This window comes from Eubalaena glacialis, chromosome 6, assembly GCF_028564815.1.
Source record: "Eubalaena glacialis isolate mEubGla1 chromosome 6, mEubGla1.1.hap2.+ XY, whole genome shotgun sequence".
Classification (NCBI taxonomy): domain Eukaryota; kingdom Metazoa; phylum Chordata; class Mammalia; order Artiodactyla; family Balaenidae; genus Eubalaena; species Eubalaena glacialis.
Window position 1 is genome coordinate 13994075 of NC_083721.1, and position 13074 is coordinate 14007148.

At 39.3% G+C, this 13074-nt stretch overlaps 1 protein-coding gene across 1 annotated transcript; it reads left to right on the plus strand.

Annotated features, from left to right (window-relative positions):
- The first annotated feature begins 10280 nt into the window (after positions 1-10280).
- On the plus strand, positions 10281-10772 carry LOC133093167 (keratin-associated protein 11-1). The gene has a single exon (XM_061192924.1). It carries the CDS (start codon positions 10281-10283, stop codon positions 10770-10772), a length of 492 nt encoding a protein of 163 aa, XP_061048907.1.
- Positions 10773-13074: the final 2302 nt, after the last annotated feature.

A 13074-nucleotide genomic window follows, 5' to 3' on the forward strand; every position in this document is an offset into this window, starting at 1 on the left:
ATCAGTGCAGTTATGGCACTCTCTTAATTGGAAGAGGGTGAATGTTAATCATTTGAATTATTATTATGATATTTTCAGGCCAAGAGTGCCCGGGAGGCTTTTTAATATGGAAATCCACCAAATGATAACAGGAAAAAATTTACTCCTTCCCAGTGTGGTTATAATTTAAAGGTGAAAATAAGTACAATGCAGCTAAATGGAATTATTACTTGGTCAAACATTGTAACTTTACAAGCTATGAATAATGACTCTTTCCCCAGAGTCTCCTCCTAAGATGTTTGCAGGAAATTTAAAGTACAGCATAGATACCTCACCATCACTTTGTACAATTTGGAATTTAGTTTTTCAGTTTTAATATTCTCTGGTATAAGAACAAACCTAATAGGATTAACTCTTAATTTATTTACCCCTAAGACATGAAAATCATTGCTCCAACTTTAGGAAGTATAAACATGAAAATCATTCCTCCAACTTTAGGTGGTTGAAGCCTAGGAAGATTTTTTATCTATAATTCTCTTAAGCCGGATTCCAGCGGGTAATTTGAAAGTGGCAAACTCCCTTATTACTAAATCCCAGAGCCAAGAATTTCCTTTACATCTCTCTCTTTTTTGCTCCTCCTTGCACTTATCTGTGAATGACATTTCTAATTCCTAGAAAAAAACACTTGAGTCAGCAACTGCCCACCTCAGTTTTGAAAATTCTCTGGAACTGCTACTTTCGGAAGTGTAGGATAGTCATCTCTCCTTACTTTAAGATAATTGGGATGAAAACTGTAACACTCAATGACAGTTTGCTTTCTTGTAGAGCCTTTTATGTATGAATCACAAAGCATTTTGCAAACCATAACTTAGTTCTTGCAGCTCCCTGGGGAGGCAGATCCCATTAACACTGTTTTACAGATGATCATGAAACAGGAGCAGGGAGTTTCAATGAGTAGCCTCTGGTCAGGCAATGAGTCAGTGGGAAAGTCGGGAGAAAAAACTGGTAGAACTTTTGACATGCACCTTGAATGTGATGCCTTAAGAAGGGTGAGGAATTAATAAATGAGCAAGATAAATGGAGATCCATTTGAAGAACTGTTTTGCAATGAGCAATCATTGTTCTAATGAATTATTTAAAGTATGTCTTAGCTTAAATGAATCTGAAATTGCACTATATTTTTTCCTGGCAGCTCACCGTGGCATAAAACTTTTTGGGTCTATTGGTTTTTGAATTTAGCGTTTATGTGTGTATATAAATGGGAGGCTGCGGGACAACTACTAGGGTAATTTTTGGTGGCCCCTAATAAGTGATGTCAATAACTAAAGAGGAAGATATTTAAAATATGCAACAGTAGAAAATACAATGGGAGAAGCAAGAAATAATTTCAATTGATTTAGTGTAATATTTAGGTATATAACAGTGAACAATTAGAAAACTGGAAACCACTTTGCATAGAGGTCACTTAGTTAGTCCAACCTCTGCTACACTTAAAACATTCCACTTAAGAGAGAATTCTATTTCCTAAAAGTAACTGAGGAGGCAGGACTTCATTAGATAATGTTAGAAATGACCTGTAATTGAAATGTGTACGTCTATTTGCTGCTGGTGAAATGATTTAGTCATTGAGGGGGGCAGAACAGCTATCCAGGTTGGGCCTGGAGGCTGCACTTTGATTAGAGTTGCCAGAGGACCAGGGTCTCAGCTTTGCCTGCTGAGCCTTTTGGTTTTGTTAGTTTACCTGGGGTTAGCAGGCTCTGGAGGACTGAGTCAAGTTAGCCAAACTTGAAAGAGACTGATGTATAAATGAAAGTGAAAATTTAATTCACATTGAAATCAGATTAGTTTATTTGTGCTGGATATTTAGTGCACTGTATTTCTAGTAGGCGAGGCCAATTGGGAAACCAAATTAATATCAGAATTCTACTTGAAGAGTCTAGTTCGAGGGTTGGATGATCTGAATGACATGTTCATTATGTCTGAAAAAGATGCATTTGCCCAATGGACAATGAGAACATCTGCTTGGCTGATCGGATGCCCTGCAGGCCTCTACTCTTCTGCAAAGATTACATTACCCTTGACATGTTTCCATTAGTTGGACTGCAGGTTCTCTAATGATAATTATTTGCCTGGGTATTGAGATGTAGAAGACAATTTAGTCTGAAAAAAATCCATTTAGAAGCCATCTTTTCAAAAGTTGATTATTTCTGAAGCCATGCACACATTTCATTCATTTTATCTCTTTCATTTAAGATTGATTCTTATTGATTTCTATTACCATGCCCATCTTCTGATTTATAGCCCCAGAATCTGGATGGCACTAAGTTGGGACTACTGTTCTACTTAAATTACATATAACATAATTTCATCTCTCAAATTGCATATTAATCATTCCTTTTAGCTCTTCCTAGTTATTTTTTAGTTTTTTTCTTTTATGCCCATTTTCTATTACTTTTTTTTTTGCAACACCTTAGCTATTTACCTCTCCTAGACTAATATCTAAATCTGAAAGCTTCAGAACCAAAAGTCATTTTTTACTGTGGAGCTTACAGGAGATTTCTGGGCCAATAAAGAGAAATTGGTGGCTGTATTGGTATCAAGAGGGGAAAAAGATACTAAAGCTAAGGGAGGAAATGAAAGATGAAATTGAGTATCAGGCCCAGTTGATTTTTTTCCTGTAGGATCATTTGGTCAACCTTTAGTTCTTTTGTTACTTAGCAAAAGCAATTTCTGTCTTTCGGGTCACCTCATAGTTCAATATCCAAGATAACCATAGTCAGAAAAGCAAGGACAGAGCATTGTTCTAGGATTCCTGTAAGAAGACTGGCCCTTTACCTTGAACTGTGACCTTCCTGACCTGTGGCTAAGTTGCATGCAGGGAGAGACACATCGTCTTAAAACACAAACAATGTTTGTGTTCAATTTTACCCTCACCCTAAATAAAGAGACCTTCTGAGGAAGCCGACTCTTAGACTCTAAAGCTGAAGCAGAAAATGGAAGGCAGTCTAGCAGTTGGGAACAATTCACTCTTAGCCCTACTACTGGTATTGGATATTCTTCCAATTTTAATTGTACCTTCATGATTTCCAAACCACAACAAATCACAAAACAATTCCATCTAAAATATAAGATTGCATAGTCTTCAAAGGGCTGGTTGAGACTGGTAGAGTTCTCATGGTTTCCAGTGATACCTGAGGCTTCCATATGTCTTACTACTTCATCTGTTATAGAACACACTTATTGTCCATAGAGTCTGGAGTTTCATAGTGTTTAATGAGAAATAAAACCAGAGGAAAAGATTACTATTGAATGGCTGAAGCTACTTGAAAGTATGGAGAATTGTCTTTAGCCAGATGTATTGTCTCTGTGCATAGGCCTGCAGGTAAGTGGCTGGTACTCTGAGTCAAAAACTTGTCAAATTGGAAAGTTAGAGGGAGCTGTTGAGGTCATCGCATTGGTACCAATTCTTGTAAGAGTCACCTTCACAGGGAACTCACAGGAGATAATGAACTGTCTGTCTACTTTGAACATACCTAATAATATAGAATGTGAAATTCAGATTTTTCTCTGAGGGTACCCTAAGTCCATGTCAGGGATTTCTGGTTCAGTTCTGGCATCCTGGCAATTCAGGGAATAAGGTAATTTTAGTTTCATGGCCAAAATGATATTTTCAGTCCCACACCTTCATCTAGAATTTTGCCACTCCCCCACCAAGAAGTGACGGCTACTTCACCTTCTCTCAGACGTGGGCTTTTGTGATGCTCTGAGACAGAATGTGGCCAAAGTGATGTTGCATGACTTTGGAGCCTAGGTCAGAAAAAATGATAAAGCTTCTGCCTAGCTCTTGCTTTGAGGATTCTCACTCTTGGAACCAGCCTCTTTGCTGGAGAACTCCTGGCCACATGAGGAGGCCATGAATAGGTATCCCAGCTGATGGCAATCATCGATTGACAGACACATGAACAAATGATACTTCAGATAACTACAGCCCCCAGCTCCCCCCCATCCCTCTATGCAGCCTGAAACAGAGACAAACCAGCCTTGCTGTGCTTTGTCCAAATTCCTGAGCCACAGAATCCATGGGCATAATAAATGGTTGTTTTGTCCACTAAGTTTTGGGGTAATTTGTTGCACAGTAATTGATAAGCAGAAGAAGGGCTTTTGGATTATATATGTATGTGTGAGTGGGGTGTTTTTAAGTGGTAACATTCTCAGAATTAAAATGAGTTAAACTTTTAAAAATATTTATTAAATCATTTAAAATGTTTATTATTTAGATCTCTATTAAACTATCTTATTAAACCATTAAGCCATTTAAACCATTGCCATGATTTCTATCCTGACAATTTTTGCCATATTTTCATATTAAGTTCATTATTATTCAACTAACATTTTTATTTATATTAATTCACCTTTTAAACAAAAATAACTTAAGCCCCATCCTATGTAATGATATCCATGAATTTATGGCTTGTATAACCTAGCCATACTTTATTAATACACTTAAAAATAAATATATAACTATTAAGACTAAAAAGTGTTTACTTAGTAACTAAAATTATCTCCCATTGCATAGTTAGTGTATATCTCACTTTGGAAAAAAAAAAAAATCCTTCATTTTGGAAAACAACTGTGACATCAAGCTGACAATGAGATCTTTCAACCTTTTAGTGTTTGGGGTGTCAACTCTTAGGGACTAGCCTATTTAAGGAAACAACACAGTGTGATTGACATTACTTGGGAGAAATTAAAAATCTGCTTATATTCTAGCTGTGTTTAAGCACTTTTGCAGTTTCTCATTTGGTCATTTCAGAAATTGCTCTAAAAATGCAAATGTTACTTGTTTGATGCTCAGTTTGTGTACAAGATATTCCTTAGGCTTGCACGGACGGAGACATGGATGTACCTTGAGGGGCTCTAAACTAAGGATTAGAAGGACCAGTTATTATTATTATTATTTTTTATTTGCACCACTCAGCTTGTGGAATCTTAGTTCGCGAGTCGGCAGTGAAAGCGTGGAGTCCTAACCACCAGACCGCCACGGAATTCCTTCACCAGTTACTTTTCTTAACTCAAATAGAAAGTGTTTGGAATCTGGTGTCTCAGTCTGAGTTCTCTAAAAGCAGAGCTTGAGACAGTTAGTTTGGGAATCTTATTTTGGGGAATGCAGCAAAGGGGGAGTGAAACAGAGGAGGGGGGAAGGCCACCACAGAAATTGTTATTGAGTCACCACCATCACAAACAACTCGCGCATGATTTTGAGGGACTTTCTGAAATAGTTTCAGAACCGTCTACCTGGAGGATGAAAGGTGGGAACACTTACCCATTGGTTTGCATTTCCTGTTGCTCAAGCAAGACCCCATTTCTGGGCAGTGCATACAGAAGTGCAGTCATTTAGCATGGACTTCCCTTGTAGCGGCGTCAGAGAAGACCTAGCACAGGAAGCAAGAAGTAGGTGAGTGGCCCTAAAATGAAGGAAGAGGTGTCTGGGTGCACCACCACGAAGTTGGCTTAAGTCTGTGCAAAGAGGATGCAGTAAGAGATGGGATGAAACAATTTTGAACTAGTGCACAAGCATGTCTGATACACTTGGCAATGATGCTTTCTCTCTGAGACTTAGTTTCTCATCAGTCAGATGAGAGAAATAGAGTAGAGGACTTTAAGATCCATTTCTGATAGTCCAATTATTAACCTGAGGTAGTACTGGGCTAATGTTATACTCCTAATCCCCTGGATAGGCCGATCAGACCAAGAAGGGTTGGGCTGAAAGGGCATAAGCACAGGTCAGACCAAGAACGGTTGGGCTGAAAGGGTATAAGCACAGGTCAGACCAAGAAGGGTTGGGCTGAAAGGGCATAAGCACAGGTCAGCTAGGTGATGCTAAGACAAGACTTAAACTTCTCCTGTCTCTTATGTAGCTCCTAGCATCCTTACCCTGCTGGGTACTAAGTAGGCCCTGAATATTTCTGTATCAGGGAAGGATAATACATCTGTGTGACCTGGGGACTTCTCTCTCAGGCCCTACGCATAAACATTACTCAGGTCTGGTCACAAGTGGGTTCACCTCTTATTACTTGAAAGACTGGACATGGAGCACATGCCAACTACACATGGGATGTCCTGCAAGAGAGTTTGCTGTGGTCTCAAAACTTGGGATTCTACCCATTTTTATTGATAGCACCCTGATTCTGATTCCCAGTAAAGGCACCCATGAAAAAATACATGAATTTGAAAACTGGCATCAAGAAAAAGAGAATGGTGGTTCAATTTAGGATTTTTCAACCTTGATATTATCCTCTGAGGGTTTATTTGTCTACAAGTCATGTAGCTGGTGATTGCTATTTTCAAGTTCTAAAAGCAGCAACTATTTTGCTGGTCTTTGTTTGCTTCTTTCACTTACCTGCTTTCTGCCTTACATTTCCCTCCAGCCCCAAAGATTCAAACCATCTTATGATTGATGTTTTTTGAAAAGAGTTTGGAAAATGAATTTCACTTCAGTTTTGGTGCAAATCACTCAGCCTTTGGGGGTTTATAATGTCTTGGTTAATAGGATTCTGGAGATTCAACCCAGAGGTCTGTGTGAAGTTGGGAAAAAAAATGGTAGAACAATTCAGCCAAGGTGTAGTTAATTTTTAAAGCAGCCTTTATGTTCTGTACTTAAATTTTTGAATTCTCTTTTTATATTTCTTAAGAGACAATGAATAGCTTCAGTTTGAGAATGTGAGCATCCTGAAGAAGTGCAGAATGACAAAATCTCATTTTATGATTTTTAACTTTTCCAGCAAGTTCACTATTCCTCCATTTGATGAGACTAAGTGATTTTTTTGAACCGGCATTGGTCAACGTTATTACCCCAACTTTGTGATGAAAAGTATCCTTCCAGCATATCAAACCTTCAGCCTCCCACATATGCTTAACTCTTTTTACTCTCAAACACTTGGTCTTGTAAGTGATTGCTGTGATTCAGTTTTGAGTGAAAGAATTGCTCATTTCCAGTCTGTGATAATTATTGTATAAGGCTTAGATTGTTCTAAACAAACGAGAGAAAATTACCCATCAGGGATGAAGATAATGGGTAGTAGTTCTTTAATCTCTCCTCATCTGCTCTCATCACACCCTACTCTCACTTCACGGCCTGCAGACACAAGAATAATCTTCACAAACCTTTTCGCTGAGTTGAAGTTTCATATTGTATATAACTACATCATGATAGCTGCTGTCCGCATAATTTTTTTCTCACATTCCAATGAAAGGATGATTTATTGATTTCATTTAACAACACTGTAGACAGATTTGTGTGGAGTTTCTTCAAGCTTCACGTGGCTGTCAGTGCATGTTTCTTCACCTTTGCATCTTACCGTCCATCCAGATGAAGAGTCTAGATGCTTGCATTTAAATATTGAATGTACAAGAGTATAAAGTAGCTTTCCTAACTCTACATAGGATAGTGTAAGACATGAGCCTCTTCTGTTTTCCAGAGAGCCTGCCAGGAGCTAAATAGAAAGCAATCTGTTGAGGAGAGCCCTAGATTTAATTACTTAAAGAATCTATTGGTTTTGCTTACTTTTTGACTGGAAGAAAACTCTAAAATTTCATCTTAAAGTGATTTCAAAGTTTGTGAATCCTGTTTTTCAGAAGGGTCTTGCCACTTACATCTGAAAAATCAATTCACTCCTCTGCTGTTCTCTAATAATTAGTTGTACGTGTTGCCATTTTAAATAATTTTAATTTCAAATCATAGTTCCTAGCTATTAAGGGCTTTTTGTCTCTTCCTGTTTTGTTTGTAGTGACCTTGCATTTTATTCTAATGAAGTAAAATTGTCAAAAGTATATAGAATGAAAAAACACATGAAGTTTAAAGATAGCAGTGCTTGTAACTTACTATTTAAAATTTTATTTATTTTTGTTGTTGTCAATTGATGAAACTGGAGTAGAAATAAAGACTACAGTCTTTGTAGTATCATCAATGGAACATTGATTGATTGATTTTTTAAAATAAATTTTTGCTTGAACTTTAATGAAGACATCTCACCATGTTTAAATATTCCCAGCGTAGGTTGACAGCTCATGGATCTGTTTTATTTGCATCTCAACATAGTCAAATATAAGCTGTGTGACTTTGACTAGCCATTCAACCTCCTTGAACTTCAGCTTCTTTGTGTGACATGATACCTAGTCCATAGGGTTGCTGGAAGCATTCAGTTGTGATGGTGTATGTGAAGCCTCTAACTTAATGCCTGGAAGAGGCTCAAAAAATGTTCGTTTCCTTCCTTCTGAAGCTGATGGAAGATATTTTCTAGAATTTTTTTTTTTTTGTAATTTTCATGCAGTGGAAAAGAAGAATCAAGACAGAGTAATGATTTCAACAAATCTCTTCTATTCCAGAAATGTGGCAATGGGTACTGAAAACTTCTCCTGTGTCACTTTACCACTAACTTCACGTTTTCACTTGGTTGCATGATTAATTTACATGATGAAGTACTTTTCCACATCAGCCTATGAATCCATGGCTGGTAGAAGCCTGTAAACTACGCATGCATTTTCAAACAAGCAAGCCAGCCCTTGTGACCAGGGACTGGGACCTTCAAACACCAACTGGGACGTTCCCCATGGTGGGAAGAGCATAGTCCCAACCTTGTGGAAAGTAGTCATCTCATTAATTTCTCCCCATACCTGAGAACACGCTGCGAGTCACTGAGGGAGTGATGGTCTGATCTCTGGGAATTATAATACCGCCCACAGCACAGCATCGTCTTGTTGAGGTGTGTTATTAGCCTCCAAATTAGAGCCGTGGGGAGCTCCCAACATGGCTTCAGTGGGATGAATAGAGAATAAAGCATTTGGCAAAAGGACTTCTGATGAGTTCTAATATAAAGCTGTTTGCTTTGTGCATGTGTAAAATGCAGTCTACTGTAGCCTTCGAATATACATAAATCCATTGTTGTCCCTCTTTCCTACCCCACATAAGCCAGTTTACACAATGAGTCAGATCTTACAGCTGTTTTGATGTAGAAATATCACCAACCACTGAAGCTGTGTTGAAGTGACTTATTTTGCCAGAGTTGAAAGGGGTGCGTACAGATGGATCAAAGGATCAATCATTTTGGTGTTGAGGATTGACTCTATTGTAGCAAAATGAAATAAAGGAGAATGATATCCTTCTATGGTTTCCCCAAGAATAAAAAGAATAATTAAATGTTATAGTACACTGTTCACACATCCATTCATCACCAAATATTGATTAAAGGCCTGCTTTCTCCCACTTTCTCCTCCCCTTATCCTTGACGGAGACAGTGACCTTAAAGAACCTTTGGTTTGTGCATAATAAAAGTGCATCCTATCTATAAGTTTTTGTGTGAAAATAAACATCTTTTGAATATATTGAGCATCTTGGGAGAAAGACACCCTACCCTTTCAAATTAACGTTATAATAATTTAAAAAATTAACTAAGCCTGTTCCACTGGCATATTGATGAGTCTTATGAGTCACTCTTATCCATTGTTACAAGATTAAACATTTTAGGAATAAAGCTCATCCGATTTATTTAGAAAGAAACTTGGCTACAAATGCAGTCCCACTTAATTAGCTTCTGATTTGCTTTGCTGCTTGGATGTAAAGGGTGAGCCCCACTGCCCTCTAACCTTCCCAGGGGCATCTTGCTCTGATCACCTAATTGATTTTCCAAGCCAGTTTGTACTCTGGATATGTCTTTGTGTCCTTTTTCCTGATAGGTGTTGTCATTGTCATCTTGAAGCATATTCAGGAATGTTCCTTGTTCATTAGAAGCTCCGTTAGCTATGGGAGGGTGACTGATTAAGTTATGCCTAAAACATTAAGTATCAACAACAACCCAAGCTTGGTGTGGGTGTGTAATTAGTCCCAGTCAGAAGGGAGAGAGTGTCATGGTGGAATGGTGGCATGTTTGATGTTACTGTCGGATGGACACTCATTGTTTCCAAGCAAAATGAATGAGGGATGAAGTGTGGGCTGGGATGACCAATAGCTCTGAAGCTGTCAACCAACCTTCTTAATCCTGGGACTAAGTACAGTCCAGAAGCCTATGATTTAGTTACCAAACTACTAAACTTTCTTTATGAGGATGAAGGCTTCTCAAGAGACAATTAACCTGGAGAGTCACAAGATGTTCTAACGCAAGCCAGTGTGAGCCAAGGAAGCCAGGAAGACCAGGGTGGGAGCCCCACCCACCAGCAAGGATATATAAAAGCTCGGGAGCCTGAAGTGGCATTCACAGTTCAGGAGCCAGCTTCATCAAATTACTCACATCTCTCCGTCCGGCACCATGTCCTACAACTGTTCCACAAGGAAACTCTCTTCCAGGATGATTGGAGGACAATACACTGTGCCAGTGGCCCCAGTTGCCACAGTTTCTACCCCGGATGTCGACTGCCTGAGTGGCATCTATTTGCCCAGCTCCGTCCAAACTGGCTCCTGGCTCCTGGACCACTGTCAGAAGACCTGCTGCGAGCCCATTGCTTGCCAGCCAACCTGCTACCAGCCAACTCCTTATGTCTCCAGCCCTGTCCGGGTGACCTGCCCTCAGCAAACCACTTGTGTCTCCAATCCCTGCTCAACTCCCTGCAGCCGGCCGCTCACCTTTGTCTCCAGTGGCTGTCAGCCCCTGGGCGGCATCTCTACTGTGTGCCAACCAGTGAAAAGTGTCTCCACTGTCTGCCAGCCGGTGGGAGGAGTCTCCACCATCTGCCAACCAGCCTGCGGGGTCTCCAGGATGTACAAGCAGTCCTGCGTGTCCAGCTGGCGAAGAATTTGCTGAGTGTGCAGGGGCCCGTGAGCGAATCAAGACTCCATGACCTGCCAGCTGTGTTTCCAGGATCTTCCAACAAGCTGCCTGTTCCTGAATAACTCTTCATTGCTGACCCCTGTTCTAACTGCCTGACTGCTGGCTGCCAGGCTTGAATAAGCTGACGTTGGCAATCTAATGTTTTTCTGGCCAGCACCAATCTTGTTTTAAGTGTTTGATCACTGGTGGCACATATACCTCTGGATGTTTCCAGAAATTTACCACCCATGCCCCAGTCTCTAATGGTTTTGGCATGTTTTGACCTAGCTGCTTTGTCTTCTGGCTTGTTTTTGTGTCTCGGAAAAAGGGAACTTGTTTCGCTCTGTATTTCTCAATAAACCATAATTACTTGGCATTACAAATGTACGTCTCAGTAGAGTTCTTTATTTGCAAGAATTTTTGCTGTCTGTGAATCATCCTTTGCTGATTAGGGTCTGATTTTCTTTTCCGAGAATGGAGTATGGATTCAGTCACTGTGTTTAATGGCAAGCAAGGGATTATCTTATATTTTACTCGGTTAGAGAGTCTTTGGACATACACTCAAGTAGAGTGACTGGTCCTCTATATTTCCCCCAATTTTTTATGGGCTTGCAGAATAATTTCCATGCAGGACAAAGAAATCTTACCTGAGAAACCAAGTAGTTTGGGGAATTGTACAGCGAAGGGGACAATGGAGTCAGTTAGAGGTTCAGAGTCTTACTTCATCAGAGGACCACAGTGGAAAACTTTGCAAAGGATCCCTCCATGATTAGATGGGAGGCAGGGAGAAGGAGGAAGGATGAAGATGTCAGTTTCTAGGTCCTGAGATTTATGGCATGAAAAAGGTGGCTGTAGCTTTCTAGTTCCCTCACTTGCTGCTGTGTATTGGTAGACCCCCAAACATGTTCGGAGTAAACTAAAGTTCTGCGTTTTAGTTAATCTGGGCAGGGAAGACTTAAAAACAAATTTCAAACACATGTTGGTTTATTTTAATACTTAGAGCCTTATTTTGTGCTTGCTTTCCATTGGAGCCCACATGCAGATAAAACAAGCCATCTGCACTGGTGGTCAACACGCTAACTCCTTCTGCCTTTTTTAGGAAGTGAGAACTGACCGCCAGTTGGTTTCCTTTTGTCCTCATTCTCTGTTACGTCCAGAAACACATCTCTATATTTCCTTTTCAGAGTTGCTCAAGGACAAACAGTAGAGAAAATTTTTTTTTTTTCTTTTTTTTACAGAAAATGGAGGCACATGAGGTGTGCCTGCCAGGAGCAATGGGTGCCTTTTCTCATAACAGAGGTGCTTAGTGCCTTATGGAGAATCTGACCATCCACTTCTTTTGTCAGCACAAAATGGTTTTCTTATTTCACTAACAGTTTTTCAGAGAGGCAAAACGTATGGACAATTTCTGGAGGGAAAATTTTCCTTTCTTCCTATCACTGACTCTACTCTTAGAAGAAATGTTCCCTCTAATCAAAGAAATGTTAGTATGTATGACTCACTGTACTATCTCATTAAAGCAAGTCATAGCTTTTACTATACATTGGTTTCATGACTCTTCTTTTTAAAAATAACACCCTGGCTTTCAGAAATGCTCTGGTTTACTCTATAATGGAGATCACTAGGAGAACCCTAGATGGCCCATTCAAAGCTGTCATTTACTGAACTCTCACATTGTTTATTTCAGTCACTTCACATATGATTTGGAAAATATGAAGTTTTTCAGAGGCTTACACATTATTAATAATTCTTTTGTTCATGTTTTTTTCTTCAGCTTCCCAGTTTTCAATAAAAATTACTAGAACAGAGATGCCTTTTTTTTCCTTTTTCTTTAGACAGCTAATCATCTTTAAGATTCATGTAGTAGCAATATTTAATAACATAGATTTTATAGACTGAGATGAGTGAACTTTTGCTTGGGCTATTTATTGTGATGGTGTGAACATCCAAGGATATTGTAGCTATCCTGCCGAGCTATTGCCTTGCTTTTATTTTTGTTTGGGGAATCATCTATTTTGCTATTAGAGCTATTCTATTTGTACTTGAACTTAGAAAGTTCTCTCCATTCTTTGCTTTATTTCATAATAAATTGTAAAATTGCAAAGTTTGTCTTTGAGGACAGTCTTTTAAAAGATAGAGCAGTGATGATTTCTTTCTCTTCTTGGTCTAGGACCCAGAAATATGTCTTGTATGTAATAGTCTGTAGCTGTGGAGAAGCAGTTCGAGGGACTTTGGTTCAAATCCTGGTTTCTGCCCCGTGGCTGCAGGTTTGTTAAGCTCCCTAAACCTTAGCTCA